The 16,896-nt window shown below is 34.0% G+C and overlaps 5 protein-coding genes and 2 non-coding genes across 7 annotated transcripts; 2 read left to right on the plus strand and 5 right to left on the minus strand.

Annotated features, from left to right (window-relative positions):
• Positions 1 to 335: 335 nt before the first annotated feature.
• C30G7.3 (MADF domain-containing protein) lies at positions 336 to 3,910 on the minus strand. Its single transcript, NM_001028517.5, has 8 exons — positions 3,791 to 3,910; positions 3,660 to 3,726; positions 2,290 to 2,387; positions 2,015 to 2,134; positions 1,602 to 1,753; positions 909 to 1,227; positions 779 to 862; positions 336 to 425 (listed from the first exon to the last, which is right to left on the minus strand). Exons 1-8 carry the CDS (start codon positions 3,809 to 3,811, stop codon positions 381 to 383), a joined length of 906 nt encoding a protein of 301 aa, NP_001023688.2. The 5' UTR covers positions 3,812 to 3,910; the 3' UTR covers positions 336 to 380.
• A 1,026-nt stretch (positions 3,911 to 4,936) lies between these two features.
• On the plus strand, positions 4,937 to 4,957 carry 21ur-14713. The gene has a single exon (NR_070011.1).
• A 32-nt stretch (positions 4,958 to 4,989) lies between these two features.
• Positions 4,990 to 5,328, minus strand: C30G7.4 (Matrix-remodeling-associated protein 7; the record flags this gene model as incomplete). The annotated part of the gene is made up of 1 exon (NM_001380821.1): positions 4,990 to 5,328. One exon carries the CDS (start codon positions 5,326 to 5,328, stop codon positions 4,990 to 4,992), a length of 339 nt encoding a protein of 112 aa, NP_001367121.1.
• A 279-nt stretch (positions 5,329 to 5,607) lies between these two features.
• On the minus strand, positions 5,608 to 5,628 carry 21ur-14647. The gene has a single exon (NR_070012.1).
• A 2,354-nt stretch (positions 5,629 to 7,982) lies between these two features.
• Positions 7,983 to 11,005, plus strand: hil-1 (Histone H1.X). Its single transcript, NM_074279.7, has 5 exons — positions 7,983 to 8,144; positions 8,195 to 8,293; positions 9,869 to 9,928; positions 10,071 to 10,205; positions 10,552 to 11,005. The coding sequence occupies exons 1-5, from the start codon at positions 8,010 to 8,012 to the stop codon at positions 10,819 to 10,821; spliced, it is 699 nt and encodes a 232-aa protein (NP_506680.1). The 5' UTR covers positions 7,983 to 8,009; the 3' UTR covers positions 10,822 to 11,005.
• A 307-nt stretch (positions 11,006 to 11,312) lies between these two features.
• Positions 11,313 to 12,939, minus strand: C30G7.5 (G-protein coupled receptors family 1 profile domain-containing protein; the record flags this gene model as incomplete). Its single annotated transcript, NM_001028519.2, has 6 exons — positions 11,313 to 11,445; positions 11,525 to 11,669; positions 11,713 to 11,811; positions 11,861 to 12,061; positions 12,131 to 12,362; positions 12,812 to 12,939. The coding sequence occupies 6 exons, from the start codon at positions 12,937 to 12,939 to the stop codon at positions 11,321 to 11,323; spliced, it is 930 nt and encodes a 309-aa protein (NP_001023690.1). The 3' UTR covers positions 11,313 to 11,320.
• Positions 12,940 to 13,088: 149 nt separating this feature from the next.
• On the minus strand, positions 13,089 to 13,982 carry F02D8.9 (ADP-ribosylation factor-like protein 6-interacting protein 4). The gene is made up of 2 exons (NM_001269706.2): positions 13,879 to 13,982; positions 13,089 to 13,436 (listed from the first exon to the last, which is right to left on the minus strand). The coding sequence occupies exons 1-2, from the start codon at positions 13,978 to 13,980 to the stop codon at positions 13,227 to 13,229; spliced, it is 312 nt and encodes a 103-aa protein (NP_001256635.1). The 5' UTR covers positions 13,981 to 13,982; the 3' UTR covers positions 13,089 to 13,226.
• Positions 13,983 to 16,896: the final 2,914 nt, after the last annotated feature.

A 16,896-nucleotide genomic window follows, 5' to 3' on the forward strand; every position in this document is an offset into this window, starting at 1 on the left:
CGAATAAATAAGTATGGCGTCAAAAAATTCGTTTAAATCAAAAACCAATTTTTATCATCATGTCGACGAAATAGCTTGGCTTGGGGACACACAAGGTCTAACAAATAAGAATGAAGCTCATAACAGCGCAAAAAACAAGCCGTTTTGCTTCACTTTGCCGGCTTATGTCACAGGGCTTAGGCTTAGGATTTTTTTTGGTTTAGCCTTAGGCTCATTTTTAGGCTTAGTCTTAGGCACTTAGGCATTATTTCCAGTTATTCGCTTTCCTGAAAATTGTTAAAAATCTACTTGAAAATCCGGGTTGTTAGGTGACTACAAAAAAGGTTTAAAAAATTGGAAATCCAATCAATAAATTCTTTATTCGCAAAAATCGAGGAAAATCAATTGCCGTGGATAATGAAGTGTGCAACTTTTGTGACTGTTCCCTGGAATAATAAAATATTTTTACACGGTTATGGTGTTTGCAAGGCACCAAAATTGCGCAAACAAGTTTTCTATTGCATGGGGAGCACGCTCAAAAAATTTCAGAGCTCTGTGTCTACTAAGAGCAAAGTTAGGGTAACTGCAAGTTTTGACATGCGTCGTGTGTCGCTAGGACTTTCAAACCACCTTAACTTTGCTCAAAATGTGGCTACAGCTCTGAAATTTTCTGTGGTTCATTTTTTTCATCTAATTTGATGTTCTGAATTAAAACGCTAAAGTTTCAAAAATTTCATGAGTTTCGTGTCGCGTCGCGGTCCAGCCATGAAATTTCACACAGAAACTTAAAAGTACGTACTCCTGGATTCGAAGCTTTGACACGACGCTGTCTCATCTGACAATTGAAATCCTTGACGTCATCATCGATTTCTTGAAGCTTCTTCTGCAAAAAAATCAATATTTATTTTCCATATTAGGCAATCACTCACCAAATGAGCGGCGCTCTGTGGATACACGGCTTCCGTCACAAATTGCAAACGTTCCATGTTTTCACAGGCCATCGATAGATGTGCGGCAACTCGTTCTGCACACTTTTCCGCTTCAATTGTGCCGTAAAACGCCGGATTTTGAGCAAGGATGACGTCATCGAGTTCCACGTCATCATCATCTTCAACTGGAACATTCACGTTCAGGTCGTCAATATCATCGTCTTTTGGAACTCGGTTAGCAGAGAAACTATCGATTTTCACCTCATCATTTCGACAATTTGATATGCGAATTTTTTGGTAGGATTTCGGTTGGAGGTGGCTGAAACTAGGAAAATTAGGGCTTCAAATTTAATGATCAAGAATTGCGTCATGGCACGAAAAATACGCCAAGGAGCAATGATGACGTCATCATATTAACAATTACATTGGGAGCGTTCACAAAAAATTTTGAAAGTCTTCGAACAGTGCGAGCAAAGTTACAGTGGTTCAAAACTTTAGTCTGCGTCGCGGTTTTTCTCAATACTTCAAATCTACGTAACTGTTCAAAATCTACGTAACTGTTCAAAATTGTTCAAAATGCTCGTAGAGCTGTGTATTGATTTCTCTGTATTGATTTCTGATGTATGTATGTATACTACTGTTAACGCCTTAACGCAAAACTCGTGCCTTGGCGCGTTTCTAGTGCAAACTCACCACACATCCTGAATGACTTGAGTCGCCGCTTCATTGATAGTCACATGTCTTTTGGTGGTTTTTGTGACTTTTTGCTTTGTCTCGGGCAGTTTTTTCAGTTTCAGGCGGTGTTGGTAGGCGTCGAAGGCGTCGGATGCCGTGCGGTTGTTGTACTGAAAATTTTTTGAATTGAATGTACGTAATAATACACAGCTAGCCACACAAAAAATTTCAAATCAATCCACTGGGAGCAAAGTTACAACTAGTCAAAGCAAACAACCTGCGACGCGGTCGATTAATCTTATAAGAAACTTCAAGGCCTGGTAACACTGCTCAAAATAGTCTTATCGAACTGAAATTTCAGGTATGTCTTTCTGATAGGATGTCCAACAAGCCAACAAAATGATAGAGCCTTGGCGCAATTCTCGACCCACCTTTCTCTTATCAAATGGCTGATAAATCCACGTGGCAAGTGCCTTTGGTTGCTCCGCCGCTGCACGATCCCAGTTCGTGACATATACATTCCTTTTCTTCGGTTTTTCCACAATTTTTTGCTGAAAATAAAAATATATATTGATTTATTGATTTTTAGTCCAAAAAATCAAAAAATCAATACATTTCCGGTCGGAATCTGACGATAGATAGTTGTTAAAAATGGCATTTTGTACAGCGATCAAATTTTGAAATGATTTTTTTCCAATATTCTCACCTTGAGGGGACATTTGACACGTGGCGACACTACGGTGATTTGTTCACGTGAAAATTCCAAAATTGACAGTGATGAGGTGGTGGAGCCGGTGGTGCCGTCTGCATAAAATCGATAATCAAAAAAAAGAACGTGAAAAAATATCGCTTTTTACTTAAAATCAAAAATATTTTCGAAGTATTGATTTTTAGGAATTACAGGGTGGGCCAAAAGTATGGTAACACGTTTGCAGCTCTATAACTTTACTAGTGGAGAGAGTTATTACATCAATTTGTACAAGTTTTGTTCTCCATAAAATACTGACCAGATGAACGTTTTGAATTTTCAAAATATATCCATCCGCATTGCTGCAGGCCTTCAGAACTTTTGAGATCACGATCTTTATGGCACGCAAGTCGGCATTCTGCGGGATTTCTACATTTTTCTTGAGGAATCCATAAAGTGTCTTACAAGTTTTTATAGTTCAAAGAATGCCCTTGGTCTAGAGATTCTTTAAAAACAAAAATCAAAATATTTTCTATCACGGTATTTCTGTCATGGACTGCGGCAGTAGGTTAAGTCTTGAATGGCATAGTCGCCAGAAAGATGGATGTGAGCGGCGAGTAGCAGTATTCAGATAAATTTATTTTAGTATTTTTCGAGACGTTTTGACCTGACTTTCCAGAATTTTTTTAGAAAATTGAGCTCGGATGATTTTGTGGGTCGTTACGCCTTGCGAAACCAAAAAAACTGAGTAAATTTCGCAAAGTTGAATTCATGAAATATACAAAGGTTCTTGCTAGGCGCCAGTGTCGACACAGAACATTTTTATATGCTACAAAAACAATTAAAAACGCTTCTTCACTTCTTTAACTTTCAATTTAACATAAAAATCATACATCTGAAAATTATTGGCGTGCGTGGGAGGTGTGTTTGTGTGGGAAGTGCCGCGTGCCAAATTACCGTTTTTTCGAAAGGGTTCGCCAAATTGTCGAGGTGATAAAGATCGCACCTTATTGGGAAACATTACAAATTTTGAGTCAAATTGAAGGAAATTTATTCAGCTATCAGTATTCGATAGAAGAATGTACGTATGACGTGGCAGTCGCGCGAAAAGCTCATGTAAAAGAGCGCTTCATGTGTTACCATACTTTTGGCCCACCCTGTATGCTATTTTTACCAACAAAAAAATCAATAATTCGAAAATTTTAATTTTAACTCTTTTCTGGAACAAAAATCGATAATTACACGTAGGTGAAAATTTTTGTGTAAAATATAGATTTTACGGAAAAATCGATATTTTCTAAATTTTCAAAATATTTATTTTTGAGAAATTATCGATTTTTGAACAGAAACAACAAAAACTATCAGTTTTTCCCGACTCTCAAACTCACAGCAGACGTAATACGGATTACGACGAGTGCCGGCGGTACAGACGTTGTCCCAGATGTGAGAATTTTTCTGAAAAATATACGGTATCGTGAATTGCGCAAGCAAATGCTGGCGCATTTCTCGTGCACCTCACCTTTGATTGTCTGCAGTTCATTGGAGTAATGTGAATAAGCGGCGAGTAATAAATGTGGTATTGACGAGTATAAAAGTGAGAAATAATTGAAATTTATCGATTTTATCAATCTCACGGATTATCGATTATTGTTGAGAATAACAAAATTCGAAAAGGCCACGTGAAGATTTAATTTCAAAAACAGTTTTATTTAAAAAAATATATCGATAATTATTACATTTTCTTTCTTTTTTTCAAATTGAGATCATGACAATACAAAAATCAATAAATTAATGAGAAAAAATCTATAAGACTCCCGAGTAGAAACCATTTTCCACGACATTAGATTTCAGAGTTACATACTTTCCATCTTCCTGTAAAAATCGATAAATTTTGAATGATCGGTAATCTGCCATTTTCAATTTTTGACAAATCGATAATGTGAAGTTTTAATTTTTTTTTTTTGAAAAGTCGATAATATGAAATTTTAATTTTTGAAAAATTGATAATTTTTTATTAATTTCCGGAAAATCCATCATTTGAAATTTTTCATTTACGAAAAACATTATTTTTTATTCACAAAAGCCAAGAAATCAATTGTCGTGGATAATAAAGTGTGCAACTTTTGTGGCAGTTCCCTAGGTTAATGAAATATTTTAACGCGACTTTGGTGTTTGCACGAGAATAGAGCCAAGACACCAAATTTGAGTCAGATATCATGATAACCAATATGGCTTAATGCTACGAAAATAACTTAAATTATCTTCTAAAAATCTCGGAATTAAGCATTGTTGGTGCAAGACTAATAGAAATAATACGGTATATGTTTTTTAATCTACAGTTGGTCAAATATTTCATTGCGAGGTCAATCTGGGTTGTGATGGTTTAACGTCGAATTGTAACTTTTTTGCTGCCATCCCATCAAATTGAACAAAAAACTTACAGCTTTTTATAATATAGAAACAATTTTGGATGCTATCATGTCATAAATATTATAGTTCTATATTTATCAGTCGGCTTCTATGTAAGAAGCATTTAGAATTTCTTCGTCATTGTGAACAATAGATGATTATTGTCAGCTTTTAATTATTATTTTTGCAATTGGACAAATTTCAAACACATTTTCAGTACATCTACAAAAATTGACAACGGTGAAGTAAACTACGATGTCGCATTGGTTTATTAAATTTCAAAATGATGACTAGAAATGCGAACAGTCATCAAATTACATGGATTTTCACAATATTTGGATTCTCTTCATCAACTTGAACTTCAGCTTCTGACAATGAAATTTCTGATAAAGTATTATTCACCGATTGAACATCTGAGGGTATTGTTATTTCCTCATTTGATACTGGAGAGCATGCAGGTGCGGCTGGTGTCGTTTTTGATGGGTCGGATGTTGAACCATCCTTCAAATCTTTTGCCTTTTGTCTTGAATTCGTTAATATTTTTTTGATAGCTATTGAAATGTGCCCATCCTTGTTGAGGTATAGGAAAATGAGAAAAAGAGCAATTAACATGAAGCCGAAACCAATGATGAAATCAAAAACTGCCATGTTTGAAGTTCTGGAATTCTTTGAAGTAGAAATCATTTGTATCCTATATGTTTTTGAATTGGAAAAAACTTACAGCTTCTGAAAATATAGAATCAATTTTAAATGTCATTTTTGTCATAAATATAATAGCTTTTGTACTTTTCAGACGGCTGCTTCTAGGTGTTAAGAATTCCGAAGTTTTTTTTGTTATCGCAAACAATTGATGATGATTTATTTTGGAAATGTGACTAATAATATTTAATTGTGAAACTTTTTCGTTATTATTTTCCCGATGAAACAAATTATTTGGCGAGAAAAACATTGGTTTCAATTTTTTTTTCGTACTTTTGAGGGCTACCTGCAAGTGAAAAAATTCTTTAATTGTTTCGTAGGTGCATTGCTTCATTGTGATGTGGGGAACGTTACTGAGAATGTGAAAAAAAAGAAAAGAATGCTGCATGCATCAGGGTTGTGCGGCAAATTTGCCGAGCTCGGCAAATTTCGAAATTACAGAATTCAGTAGTTTTGTTGCTCCAAGGAACATCAAAAAATATCAAATTTTTGGAGTTTGTTAAGCACGGCAAATTTGCCGATTTTGCTGAGCTCGGCAAATTTTGAGACTTGTCGCACACCACTGGTTTGCATTGTAGTATGGCGCCTGAAACATTGAAAAAAAATACACTGGAATTGGATCAATTGAGAACAGCTTTCAAACGATTTCAATTGTGGGAGAATGACAAAATATAATAGAAAAACCTCTGGAAACATATCGGAAAGTTAACAATAGTTGGTTATTCTTCCACATCTCACTACATTCATTTTAGCTTTTTAACATTCGGCATTGTCTTGAAACAAGATTATCTGTCGTGATTTCTTTTTATGAAGTGCCTAAACATCTCAACTCCTGAAATATCTCAATTTTCTAAAACTGGAATTCAAACTCAGCCCACAAATATCATACAAAAAACACAGAACGATTACACTATAATCCCTGCAAAATGACATGGGTCATATCTGAAAAGTCACGTTATTTTTCATTTATCTGATAGTTGGCACGTAAAATGACAGAAATCGTATTTGAAATGTTTAACTTCCAAATTGAATTATCATCACCTGGAAACTGTGTTTCAGACGATTAAAAATTAAAACTTGAAAAATCATGATTTTTAATCTGAAATTAAAAGAATTCTTTGAATTAAGCTACTATAAACTTTCTAGAAATATTTCTAACAATAAAACTGTTTTAAAACTGAAATTTTTTTTGTAAAACGGCTCTGTTCAAAATCAATCGAAAAACTATCCGAGTTCATCTCTTCTCTTCTGATTCCCGCCAGTCTTCACTGAACGTAGCAGTTTTTAGATAACAATAATTCTACCAAATGTTTTATTTTTCTGAAATCCGCAAAAAAAACGGATCTAAAACATGAATTTGATCAAAATCCACTGATTTTTTGACCATACCCAACTCCTCCAAGTTTTCAGTTTTATAATGTTATCATGGGATGAAAACGCTTTAAATTGTTCGCCTAGAAATCGAAAACTCAATCTTAATTCTCAATGTCCCCACGTGCCCACTTTCCTCGTCCATTTTCGTTTTTTTTTCCTCGCTCTCCTTCTCCGTGCCATTTTCTTTTGGTAAACAACAATTCGTTCGTCGGTCTCCCAGTCTCTCTTGTCATGTGTTTTTATTCTGTTTTCGTCCTCAAAAACCGCAGTTATCTCTACCGCCTCTACCATTTTTGTGCTCTCCATACTTGTTTTCGAATAGAAGAGGCCCGTCCTCCACCGTCGTTCGGCCTCGTCTGCCATTTGGTCAGCCGATTCTTTTAGATTTGCACATAGGTTGAAGAAATAAGAAAATAGAAAAAAGAAAATAGTTTCGTTGCACGTTTAGCTTTTGCGCAAATAATATTAGATGGGAGTTAAGGATTAGTGTGATGTTGTAATTTATCAGTTTTATCAAACTTATTTTAGATTCTCTAAAACTACACAAAATGCTCCCAAGTTTTTTATTCAAAAATAATCAGGTTTTGTCTTATTTTTTCCGCAGACTTTACGGGTAGGAAAATCGTGCGACGTATCTTCTGAAAGCAGTTAGAACAGTTTAATTTTAGAGAAACAACTTCATATTTTTTTACAGAATTCGATCAGAAAGTTTTTAATTTTTTGCAAGACTTCCAAAATTCAATTGTCTAAAAAACTTCAAAAATATTTTTTTAATTATTAGATCCCTGTCAAAAAACTTTCGGAGCAAATTAAAAATTAAATTTAGTTGTTCAAAATGCTTCAAGTACTCTCTTTGTTGCTTTTCCCAGCTCTGAAATTGAATGTTATCATTAAATGTTCAACTAAAAAATATTGAACATTTTTGGCAGTAAGAAGTTTTCACTGGAATTTCTTGTCAATTGTTTAGTCCACGGATGGACATATTTTAAAAAAATCAAAAAACAAGGTTACCGATATTTTTTACCTAAAAAGTCCTTTCTGTTTTTCTTAGCAAGCGTATTTCGAATCTTGTTTTCGTCTCAGTGTTGACTTGCACCTTACCGCAAGGATACATTTGGACACGGTAACACTTTGCTGAGAGAAAAGTTGAAAAACAACATTTTGCACGGTTTCTGTGAATTACTCTACTATTTTTCTACATTTTTCTTGCAACATTTGTTTTCTTTTAGAAACAAAGTCCTCAACGATTTGACGAAATGACCACTTCGCTCATCCATATGGCAAATCATTTGGATGCTTCAACCGAGGAGATTTCGCTTAACTACGTTCTTCTGGGTCATCCACATCATGAACGAGCTCAACATCATCCCAGCTACATGGATATGATCAAGGTTTGGAGAATTTTTGAGTTTTTAAAGTTCAAATTGTTTTTATTTCTCAGGGAGCAATTCAAGCAATCGACAATGGAACCGGAAGCAGCAAGGCGGCAATTCTCAAGTATATTGCTCAAAACTATCATGTTGGAGAGAATCTTCCAAAGGTATGCTGTTAGAATTAGTTATCACAAAAATTCAAGCAGGAAAGCACATCATCTAACAGCTTAAATTTAGATCTGAAATTTAATCAGTCAGAGCATTTTCTCACAGACCTCGGAGCACATAAAATAGCTCCTCAGACAGGTGCGAGTCACGGCTAACCGACTCAAAATCACTGCTAATTAGCTTTTTGACCAGGGATAGAGTCAACCTGGCTAGCTCTGGTTTCTCGCTAATTAGCTCTGGTTTTTTGCTAATTAGCTCTGGTTTTTGATACCGAAAATGAAAAACTTTTTTTTTGACAGTGTCCTGTCCCCGCAGTTGTTCCCACCTATTATAACCCTGCCGTCCCATTCTGGGATACCGCGTCTCCCACATCTTGCTCTTCCTGTCATGTCCGGCTCTGTTTCTGCTCCCAACCCGCTCTTGTCAAATCAAATGTACTTACTGGGGATTGAACCCGCATTGCTTCACACCGAACGCCGACGCCTTACCCATTGCCGTCGCGCCTCGTGTGAGGCTTCTATCGAAAGAAACTTGAATAACGAGATAATTCTCGTGGAACACAGCATCTACTCCACCATCCAAAATTTGTTTGCGTCCGATTTTGTATGTCATCGATACAAATTGAGCGACACCATTTCTGAAAAGCATTTTGGAGAACTCCTTCTCCGAACATTTTGTTCACTATAGTGTTCTGTGATAAATAAAACACCAGATAGCTCTACCTTTACAAGTGGAGCCGTCTTTGAAGGGTGAAATGAGTTTCTGCACAATTGAGGATTTTCGTTGATTTTTCGGCATTAGCCGAACAAACATCTGTAGTTTCTTCCTCTTTTTCTTCTCTTGAGTTGTTCGTGGCTGGCGGCATGAATTCTCCATCGTCTAGAGGAACTTCCTTTTCCCCATTTGAAATTTAGAATTATACAAAAAACTATTTAAAAAGTTGAGCAAGTTCAATACCACACGGTAATTATGAATAAACAATAAAAATAAATAAATAAGTTATTAAAAATCAGGTTCATAAAATCAAATGAAAGAAAACAAAAATCAATATTAATTGCTAATTAGCACGGATTTTCTGCTAATTAGCAATGGTTTGCTAATTAGCCGTGGTTTTAAGCTAATTAGTTCTGGTTTTTTGGTGTTTTGCTAATTAGCATTGATTTTGAGTCGGTTAGTCGTGACTCGCACCTGTCTGAGTCCAAGTAAAATTTTTAAAACAACTGTTCATTATTCTAAAATAATTTAGAGTAAACAAACATCTTGGGAACTTTAAAAAAAATCCACAAAAAAAGTTTAAAAAGTCACTGAACAAATTTCAAATCAAAAATTCTTTATGATAACTTTATGAAAAACGTCTCATCTGCGGGAAAAACTTCCCTGATATTACATTAGATTGAAGTTAAATTTTTCTCATCCTTGATCAAGGCGACACAAATATGTAGAATTGGAAAAATAATATAATATGCTATTATTTTCCCCAGCGTAAATTTGTGAGCTCTGATATTCTAATGCTCAAATATCAAAAACCTAAATGTTTACAGAATAATCCCTCTAATTCTAGTTTCTATTTCTAGGTGAACAATCATCTCCGCAGTGTCCTCAAAAAGGCCGTCGACTCTGGTGACATTGAACAGGTAGGAAATTAATTCAAAAGTGAGATGGGGGAGTATCAATAGTCATGTGCACTTTTTGTTTTTCCTCTTTTGTTACCCACTCGACTATTTTTAGAAAGTTGATCTATGATTTTTTTTTTTGAAATTATTAACTAGTTTTTAGACTCGCGGACATGGTGCCACCGGAAGTTTCCGCATGGGAAAAGAATGCGAGAAGAACTTGCAAGTTGGAATTCCGGTTCAGACCAAACCAATGCTAATGCTCAAAGAAGTTCGTCAGAAGCTGGAGAATATCTCGGTTAGTGGAGAGGTACTGTAGTTTGAATTGTGAAACTAACAGACCGACTAACGTGGGAAAAGAGGGGGGGGGTATATAGTTAGATAGGGGAAATTGTCAGGAAAAATACCTCAAAATTTGAACTTTGGACATTGGAAAACATGTCTTTTGTCCACTTCTGCGAAGTAAAATGCTGAAAAGCGCCGACTAGTCAATGGCGCTGGGAAACTTTAATCAAAATACTGAAAATCTCGAAAAAAAATTTAAAAAAAAAACATTTTCGCTACTTGAGATAAATATACTGCATGTTTTGGAGTGAACATCTTAAAAGTTTGACTTATATGTTAAAAAATTATTTAAACTCCAGAAGGCTGAAAAAACCAAACCATCTACCAGCTCCATGTCCACCAATAAGAAGGGAAAACCAATTTCAACAATGAAAAAGCGTGGAGTTATGAGCAAGAAACGTTCCTCAAAGAACAAAATGGCTCCAAAGGCCAAAAGCCACGGGCTCAAAAAGAAGGGACCAGCCACGAAGAGCTCTGGATTGGTGCACAAGGCTGCTGGAGCAAAGAACGAAGCAGCTCCAACAACCAAGATGGAACTTCGTACCGGAACCAGAAAGAGCTATTGTTAAATTGACATTTTATTTCATTTTCTCGCTCTCTATCTCTCGTTTTAAGTTATTTTCGCTCTTTTCTGTTTTTTGAATCTCAACATGTTTTTTTGCTGTTTTTTTTGTTTTTGACACCTGTAGTTTAGATTTCCCACCCAATTGATTGTCGATTACACTTGTACATAATAAATTGTAGATACTGAAATTTATTGGGGGGGGGGGGGGGGGGGGGTGGTCCTGGGGATTTAGAACCCAAATTGTTTTTCAGAACTTTTTTTTCCATGCGCTAGCTATGGTTCTGAAACTTTGTCAGTTTTAAGCGAAAAACTGTCTATCGCGCCGTAAAATCAGAGCAATTATTCAAATTTTTGCATTTCTAGATATCTTTCAAAACGGCACAAAGCTTTTAAAAACACTTTTTTCACATTCCTTAAACATTGAAAAAGAGACCGGTGTTCCTTCCCTGCAAACTTAAATTTAGAAAAAAGTGTCACAAAAATTCCAAGGATTTACTAGCACATTAGTGAGTAATTTCAATTCTCGGGACCACAGAAATAGAAGACGTCAGAATATCGAGATGTTTACTTCTGATAAGCTGTCGAACGTCTCCATTGCACAATATGAAAATAATTCCGTTGCAAATTCCTGTAGAAATTCAACTTCTGTTTTGTAATTTTGCACATCTTCAAGTACACGCTTCTAGTTTTTGCTTGGCTGCACTTACCACTGGAAATAAGACATGCTGTATAAAAGGGCCCCAAGAGTTTAAAAATCGAGAATCCAACTAATTCCACTAACCCCACGCAGATACTTGGAACCGTGAGAAAACAGAGAGAGGAAATGAGAATTCCGGTGGATGTCCGATTTGCCTGAAAATATAACGTCTATTTTGAATTCTAAGTATACTGAAACTTGATGATATGTATGATGTTGTTGTGGAGACACGCCGGTTGCAGCTTTGATTTTGAAGAAAAAGCTGAGAGAAAGAATTATAACTATTAAACCGAGAATCTGAAATTTCAGAGAAGTTGAAGATTTACGAGTATTCATTAGAGATAACCATATTAGATATTCCCCAATAATATCGATATTCATAACTGACAAAGCATCCACTGGTTCCACAATCTGGAACTTTACTTGGCGGCGATAAAAGAAACCACAGAATGGCATCGAATAGGCCTAGTGTCAAACCGATTGCGAGGACTGTTTCAGAATACACGCTCTGTTCAGTTTTACGGAATTGGACGGGAAAGAAAACCGCCTGGAATAAATTCAGAAATTCCACGCTTTTTAAAAACTTTCTCCTATACTTTCCAGATTGAATTCTTACCAAATATCTGCTGAACGCGATACCAATTGTAACAATTGCTGAAATTTTCAGTTGAATTGGTAGAGATAATGAAGAAATTAAAATGAATAGAGGGTCGAAATCTAGCCTTATTGGATTCCAATTAGCAATCATGTAAACTATATAAGGAGTTGACCATATCGCGTTGAAAAAATCACCAACCGATAGGTAGAATACAAGACGTAGATGCTTGTTTTTTCGAAGACATGGAATTCTTCAAGTTGGAGTTAGAATTAATTACAAATACTGTATCTTTGTTAACTTTGAGTTAACTAGAAAATGCTCAACTGAACACGTGAATAACAAAAATTGGCCGTAGAGTAGAGTTTTCAAAGAAATAGAATCCTTAATAAGAAAACTACTAAAAATTGTAGTTTCCGAATGGAGAAAACTGTTTTCGGGGATAGAATCGTTTTTGAGTTTTTTAAACATTGATAGGCTCAGAATGGCCCCAAATTACTAGCAATAAGTTTCATATTGAGACTTTTCAAAAATGCTCAAAACGTGGAGATTCAAAATATCAAAATCACAGTGCTAACAACAACCTTGAGGCCGAAAAATAATTTTAAACTCAATTTTTTTAATTTTTAAATTGACGATTTATGAATTCGACAATTTGTGCTAGCCAATGTTCAAAGCTACATATATGTTTTACAGTCTCACTTTGCAAAGAAAATAATAATCAATCCATTGATCCCGATACAAAAAACTTGCAAAACCAACACTAGTAAGTAGGTGACAAGATATATCTCGTTTGTAATAGCTTCAACGTCAATACTCCTGTTTACCATTTTCTGAAAACAGAAGAAAACTTAGAATTTTATAAATTAGCTTCGGTATATTCATTTTATACTCGTAGCAGTTCTCACTATCAGAAAGAAAATTTAATTTCAAGTAATGAAGAAAATACTGAAAACAAGTTTTGAAATCATAATCATATACGTTTATTTGTTCAAAATTTGATAAATAGTGAAAGAATCGTGAGAAAATGAAATTCTAATTTGGTTGATAGAATGAAAAAATGAATCATAGAAAGTATGGTATGAATATTCTCTCAACTTCAAGCAACACACACTTTTTAGAAATATTGCAAAACACTTCTAACTGCCAAGAAGACAATAACTCCAAGGCACATTACTCCTATGTGGAAGATCAGATTACGATACTTATCCTCCTCGCTGATGAGTCCAGGAATCTCCTTTCGCATTGTATTGTATTCTTCTGAAAGACGGCGAAGTTGCTCGGGACTGTAATCACTCATGTGCTTGTCTGGACGAAGAATTGTTTGCTGAAAAACAAAAATAATCATCTAAATTTTTATTGGAGAATAGAGCGGAAGTTCTGGGAATTTTATTTTAAATCATAGAACTACCAAATATATCTACAGAAAAATATATAAAATTTTTCTAAATTGTTTTAATGTTTTTCTTAATATTACAGACATAAATAACATCAAATTTAAGAAAAAAAAATTGAAAAAAAAAAGAATGACTTCGTTTTGACATTTTTGAGTGTTCTGGATAAATCTATTCGTTTTTTTTTTTTAATTTTTTTTCCAATATTTTATGTGAAAAACTGTTCAACTTTTCAGCCATTTTTCACAAAAAAAACATTAAAAAATTTCTAACATAAAAAACAATTCTAAGAAAATTCAATGTTAGCATGAAAAGTTCTTCTCTCCATCTTTTTAAAAATAAATCACTAATAAATTGTTGAAAAATAAAACAAACCTTTACTTTCTTGGCTCCTTCATGAGATTTGTCATCGGTTTTATTGTCCTTATTCTTCCTGATTTTATTAGATTTTATCAAACTCGCTTTCCTTGGAGTCATCTGAAATTTGAACTAAGTCATTTTCTAATAGAATTGTTAATATAAAAATAATAAAAGTGAAGAGGAGTATCACTGGATGCCTTCAACAGCCTTGACAACCATTCCCAAGACACCCTAACCCATAATTATGGAGGTAACAACTGAGCATAATCACATGTGGATTTCCGAGTAGAAGCTTCTTTTGCAGACACACAATAAGATAACAGAAAGAATTAAAAGCTGAAAAAGTATTCCAGAACATTTTTCGAAATTTCCATAAAAATTATACGGCAAAGTCGCCTGACATGGCCCCTCGGGAAGTTGATTACGCACACATATCACATCACACTAATCTAGGAAGAGAAAATTGAACTTACCAATAAATTACAAAATGAGATATTTTACATCAGAAAATATCGAAATGCATTTGGTATGAGGTTGACGAGTACTGTAAAACTTAAAATTAATATTAGAAAAAATAAGAGTGTAGAATTGAACAACTTACTCTCAAATAACATCTCCTGTTTGTGTACTTTAAAAAAATTAAAATCCGGTTACCGTATTTCCTCTATTAGTCTTGCAGTCTCTAATAGTCTTGCACCTCTTTTTTTGCCTGGTCAGTTATACTATGAGGAAACTTCAAAAATGTCGTAATTTTTTTTAGATAAATTGAACTTGAAAGTGATTAAATAACTTATGAAATAATAGGAAATAATGAATTTTTCATAGCCTAAACGGTATAAAGCTAAGTTTTCAACGAAAGTTGGTAACTTTTCCAAAGTTATTGGGCTTTCGAAAATTAGTATTGCAGCCTCTAATAGTCTTGCAGATTTTTATTTTTCTTTATCACTTCCATTAAATTTTTCCATTAATTGTTTAATTGTTCAATATGTAGTCCAATGTTTTTTCAGGAAAAAAACTGTTCTACAAACCATGGTGATTTAATTTGAAAGATGGAATACCTAGAAAAATGCAAAAAATAAAAATGTCTCACTTTAATTGAAAAACTTCAAATTATTTTGAGAAGTTAACTTTTTGAAAACATCTTGTTTGCGGATAAAAACATTTTCAATTCTCAGAAAATAAAAATAGCCTGAAACGCTCTGAAACATATGTACACAGTTTGTTTTGAAATGTTTTTTTTATTTCTAAAATTAAGTTTACAGAAATTAGACAATCAACTCTGCAGTATTTTTCCCCGCAATTTTGTTTTAAAAAACAACTGAATAAGTTCTAACGTTTCAAGTGCTCTTAATCCCATTCAATAATTTTCGGTGCTCTTGAACTTTTGAGCATTAATTTGAATAAAAAACGGTTGTGATAAAATTCCAAAAACGTGCAGTTTAGACGTATTTTCAGAACAATTTATTTATTCTCTGACAAGAAAAGGCGTTCATTTTACCCACAGACTTCAGAACACGATATTTTCAGTTTTAAGGGCTGGGTACTTGTTATTGCATAATTTTAAGGTGCAGAACCCACCTGAAATTCCAGTCTGAAATGTTTCAGTGCATTTTTGCATTTTTGCATTGTTTACAATAGCTCTTTTTGCAGAATTTCAGTGCGATTTATTTTGATTTTTTAGCTAAATTGCATATCCAAACGTTTTTTAAAATGTAATCGTTCGGAAAAAAAATTTGAAGAACCCACTCTCCTTCAAAAAAAAAGAAAAATTTCATAAAAGGTTAAGAGTGAACATTTGTTCCTTACAATATTGTGGTAGTATGTTCTCAATAAATTCTCACCAATGGCGCATGGCGCATGTTAGGTTAAGTTTTAAAACTGAAGGCAGTGGTTTTTTCTACTTGAGACCCTTATTATAAAAAGTGCCAAAATTCTTTTAAAATGTTATAATTTCCACAATTTTCTGATTTTTGTTTCTTCCATTGATAAGTAAATAGTATAGACAGTAAATCAAAAACTTTCCATTTCATTATTCGGACCCCTCAGACCCCTTAATAAGATCAATGATCGTCGGGATCTCCTGATTGTTCCAGTGTAATTCTATACTTTCAAAATATTTCCTTTTATTCTAACAACAAAAAGTGTATGATGGACCCTCTTAAAAGTGAATCTCTACGTCATATGACTTTTGAGTCCTTACAAGTACATGGTTTGCTGACTAGCAATCTTTTTTTTCGGCAAATTCTTCAATATTTCTTTTACCTACCTATCGACCTTTCGTTCTCATATCAAATTAAAAAATTTTCCTTTCCATACTTTTTGATGAAAATATAACTGGTTTGGAGGAGATTCTAGAAAATGCACTTTTGCAAATGAAGACACCGCCTTTGTTACCCTTTGGTATTCGAACCAGTACAAATACCCAAAGTTGATCTTGAAATTTTTAATTTTTATTTTTTGAGACTAGAACATATTTAACATATTTTTTTGATTTTGAAAAGTCATGTGATGCTTGTTTTAAATGCTTCTGGGTACTTTTTTTTTTGATAAGTGGAGGGGGTGTTTGAGAAAAATAAAGATCCTTTTGTCTTCCTCAGAAAATTTAGTTGTATGACTACTGCGAATTTGTTTATCAAGCTTCTCGGTCATTTTCAAGTATATTTTAACTGTTCTCTTGTATTTCATAGCTTGATTTTTTGACAGCTAGATATGAGTGTTCAACACGTCTTACTGGTCAGTTTTTCCCCTTTTTATCAGCCAAAATTCAAACAATTTTGTTCCCTTATTATGTTAAATTCCCTCTGACACATATCTAATCTCTTTTTTGTTTTTTTTGTAGAAGCCTCATAATGTTCCAAATTTTAAGATTCACCTCAATTATTCTGTAAATAAATTTCTGCTTTCACACGTACAACATGACTGTTTTCACTAATTCTATTGAAATTTAAAGATTAATCTACTATATATTTTGTTTAGTTTTAATACCTTGAAGCCGTAAAGTGATTTTTTGTGTATTTTATAATAAAAAATTTG

This window comes from Caenorhabditis elegans, chromosome V (assembly GCF_000002985.6).
Source record: "Caenorhabditis elegans chromosome V".
NCBI classification, from domain to species: Eukaryota; Metazoa; Nematoda; class Chromadorea; order Rhabditida; family Rhabditidae; genus Caenorhabditis; species Caenorhabditis elegans.

Bases quoted from the DNA above. Each gene is read 5' to 3' on its own strand.
- F02D8.9 (NM_001269706.2), bottom strand. From the start codon at position 13,980: ATGACTCCAAGGAAAGCGAGTTTGATAAAATCTAATAAAATCAGGAAG. The intron at 13,437-13,878 runs GTTTGTTTTATT...TTTGTTTTTCAG, and splicing joins AAGGAGCCAAGAAAGTAAAG to CAAACAATTCTTCGTCCAGA.
- C30G7.3 (NM_001028517.5), bottom strand. From the start codon at position 3,811: ATGAACTGCAGACAATCAAAG. The intron at 3,727-3,790 runs GTGAGGTGCACG...TATATTTTTCAG, and splicing joins TGAACTGCAGACAATCAAAG to AAAAATTCTCACATCTGGGA. The intron at 1,754-2,014 runs GTGGGTCGAGAA...AAAAATTTTCAG, and splicing joins AGCCATTTGATAAGAGAAAG to TACAACAACCGCACGGCATC.
- hil-1 (NM_074279.7), top strand. From the start codon at position 8,010: ATGACCACTTCGCTCATCCATATGGCAAATCATTTGGATGCTTCAACC. The intron at 8,294-9,868 runs GTATGCTGTTAG...TTCTATTTCTAG, and splicing joins TTGGAGAGAATCTTCCAAAG to GTGAACAATCATCTCCGCAG. The intron at 10,206-10,551 runs GTTAGTGGAGAG...TTTAAACTCCAG, and splicing joins AGAAGCTGGAGAATATCTCG to AAGGCTGAAAAAACCAAACC.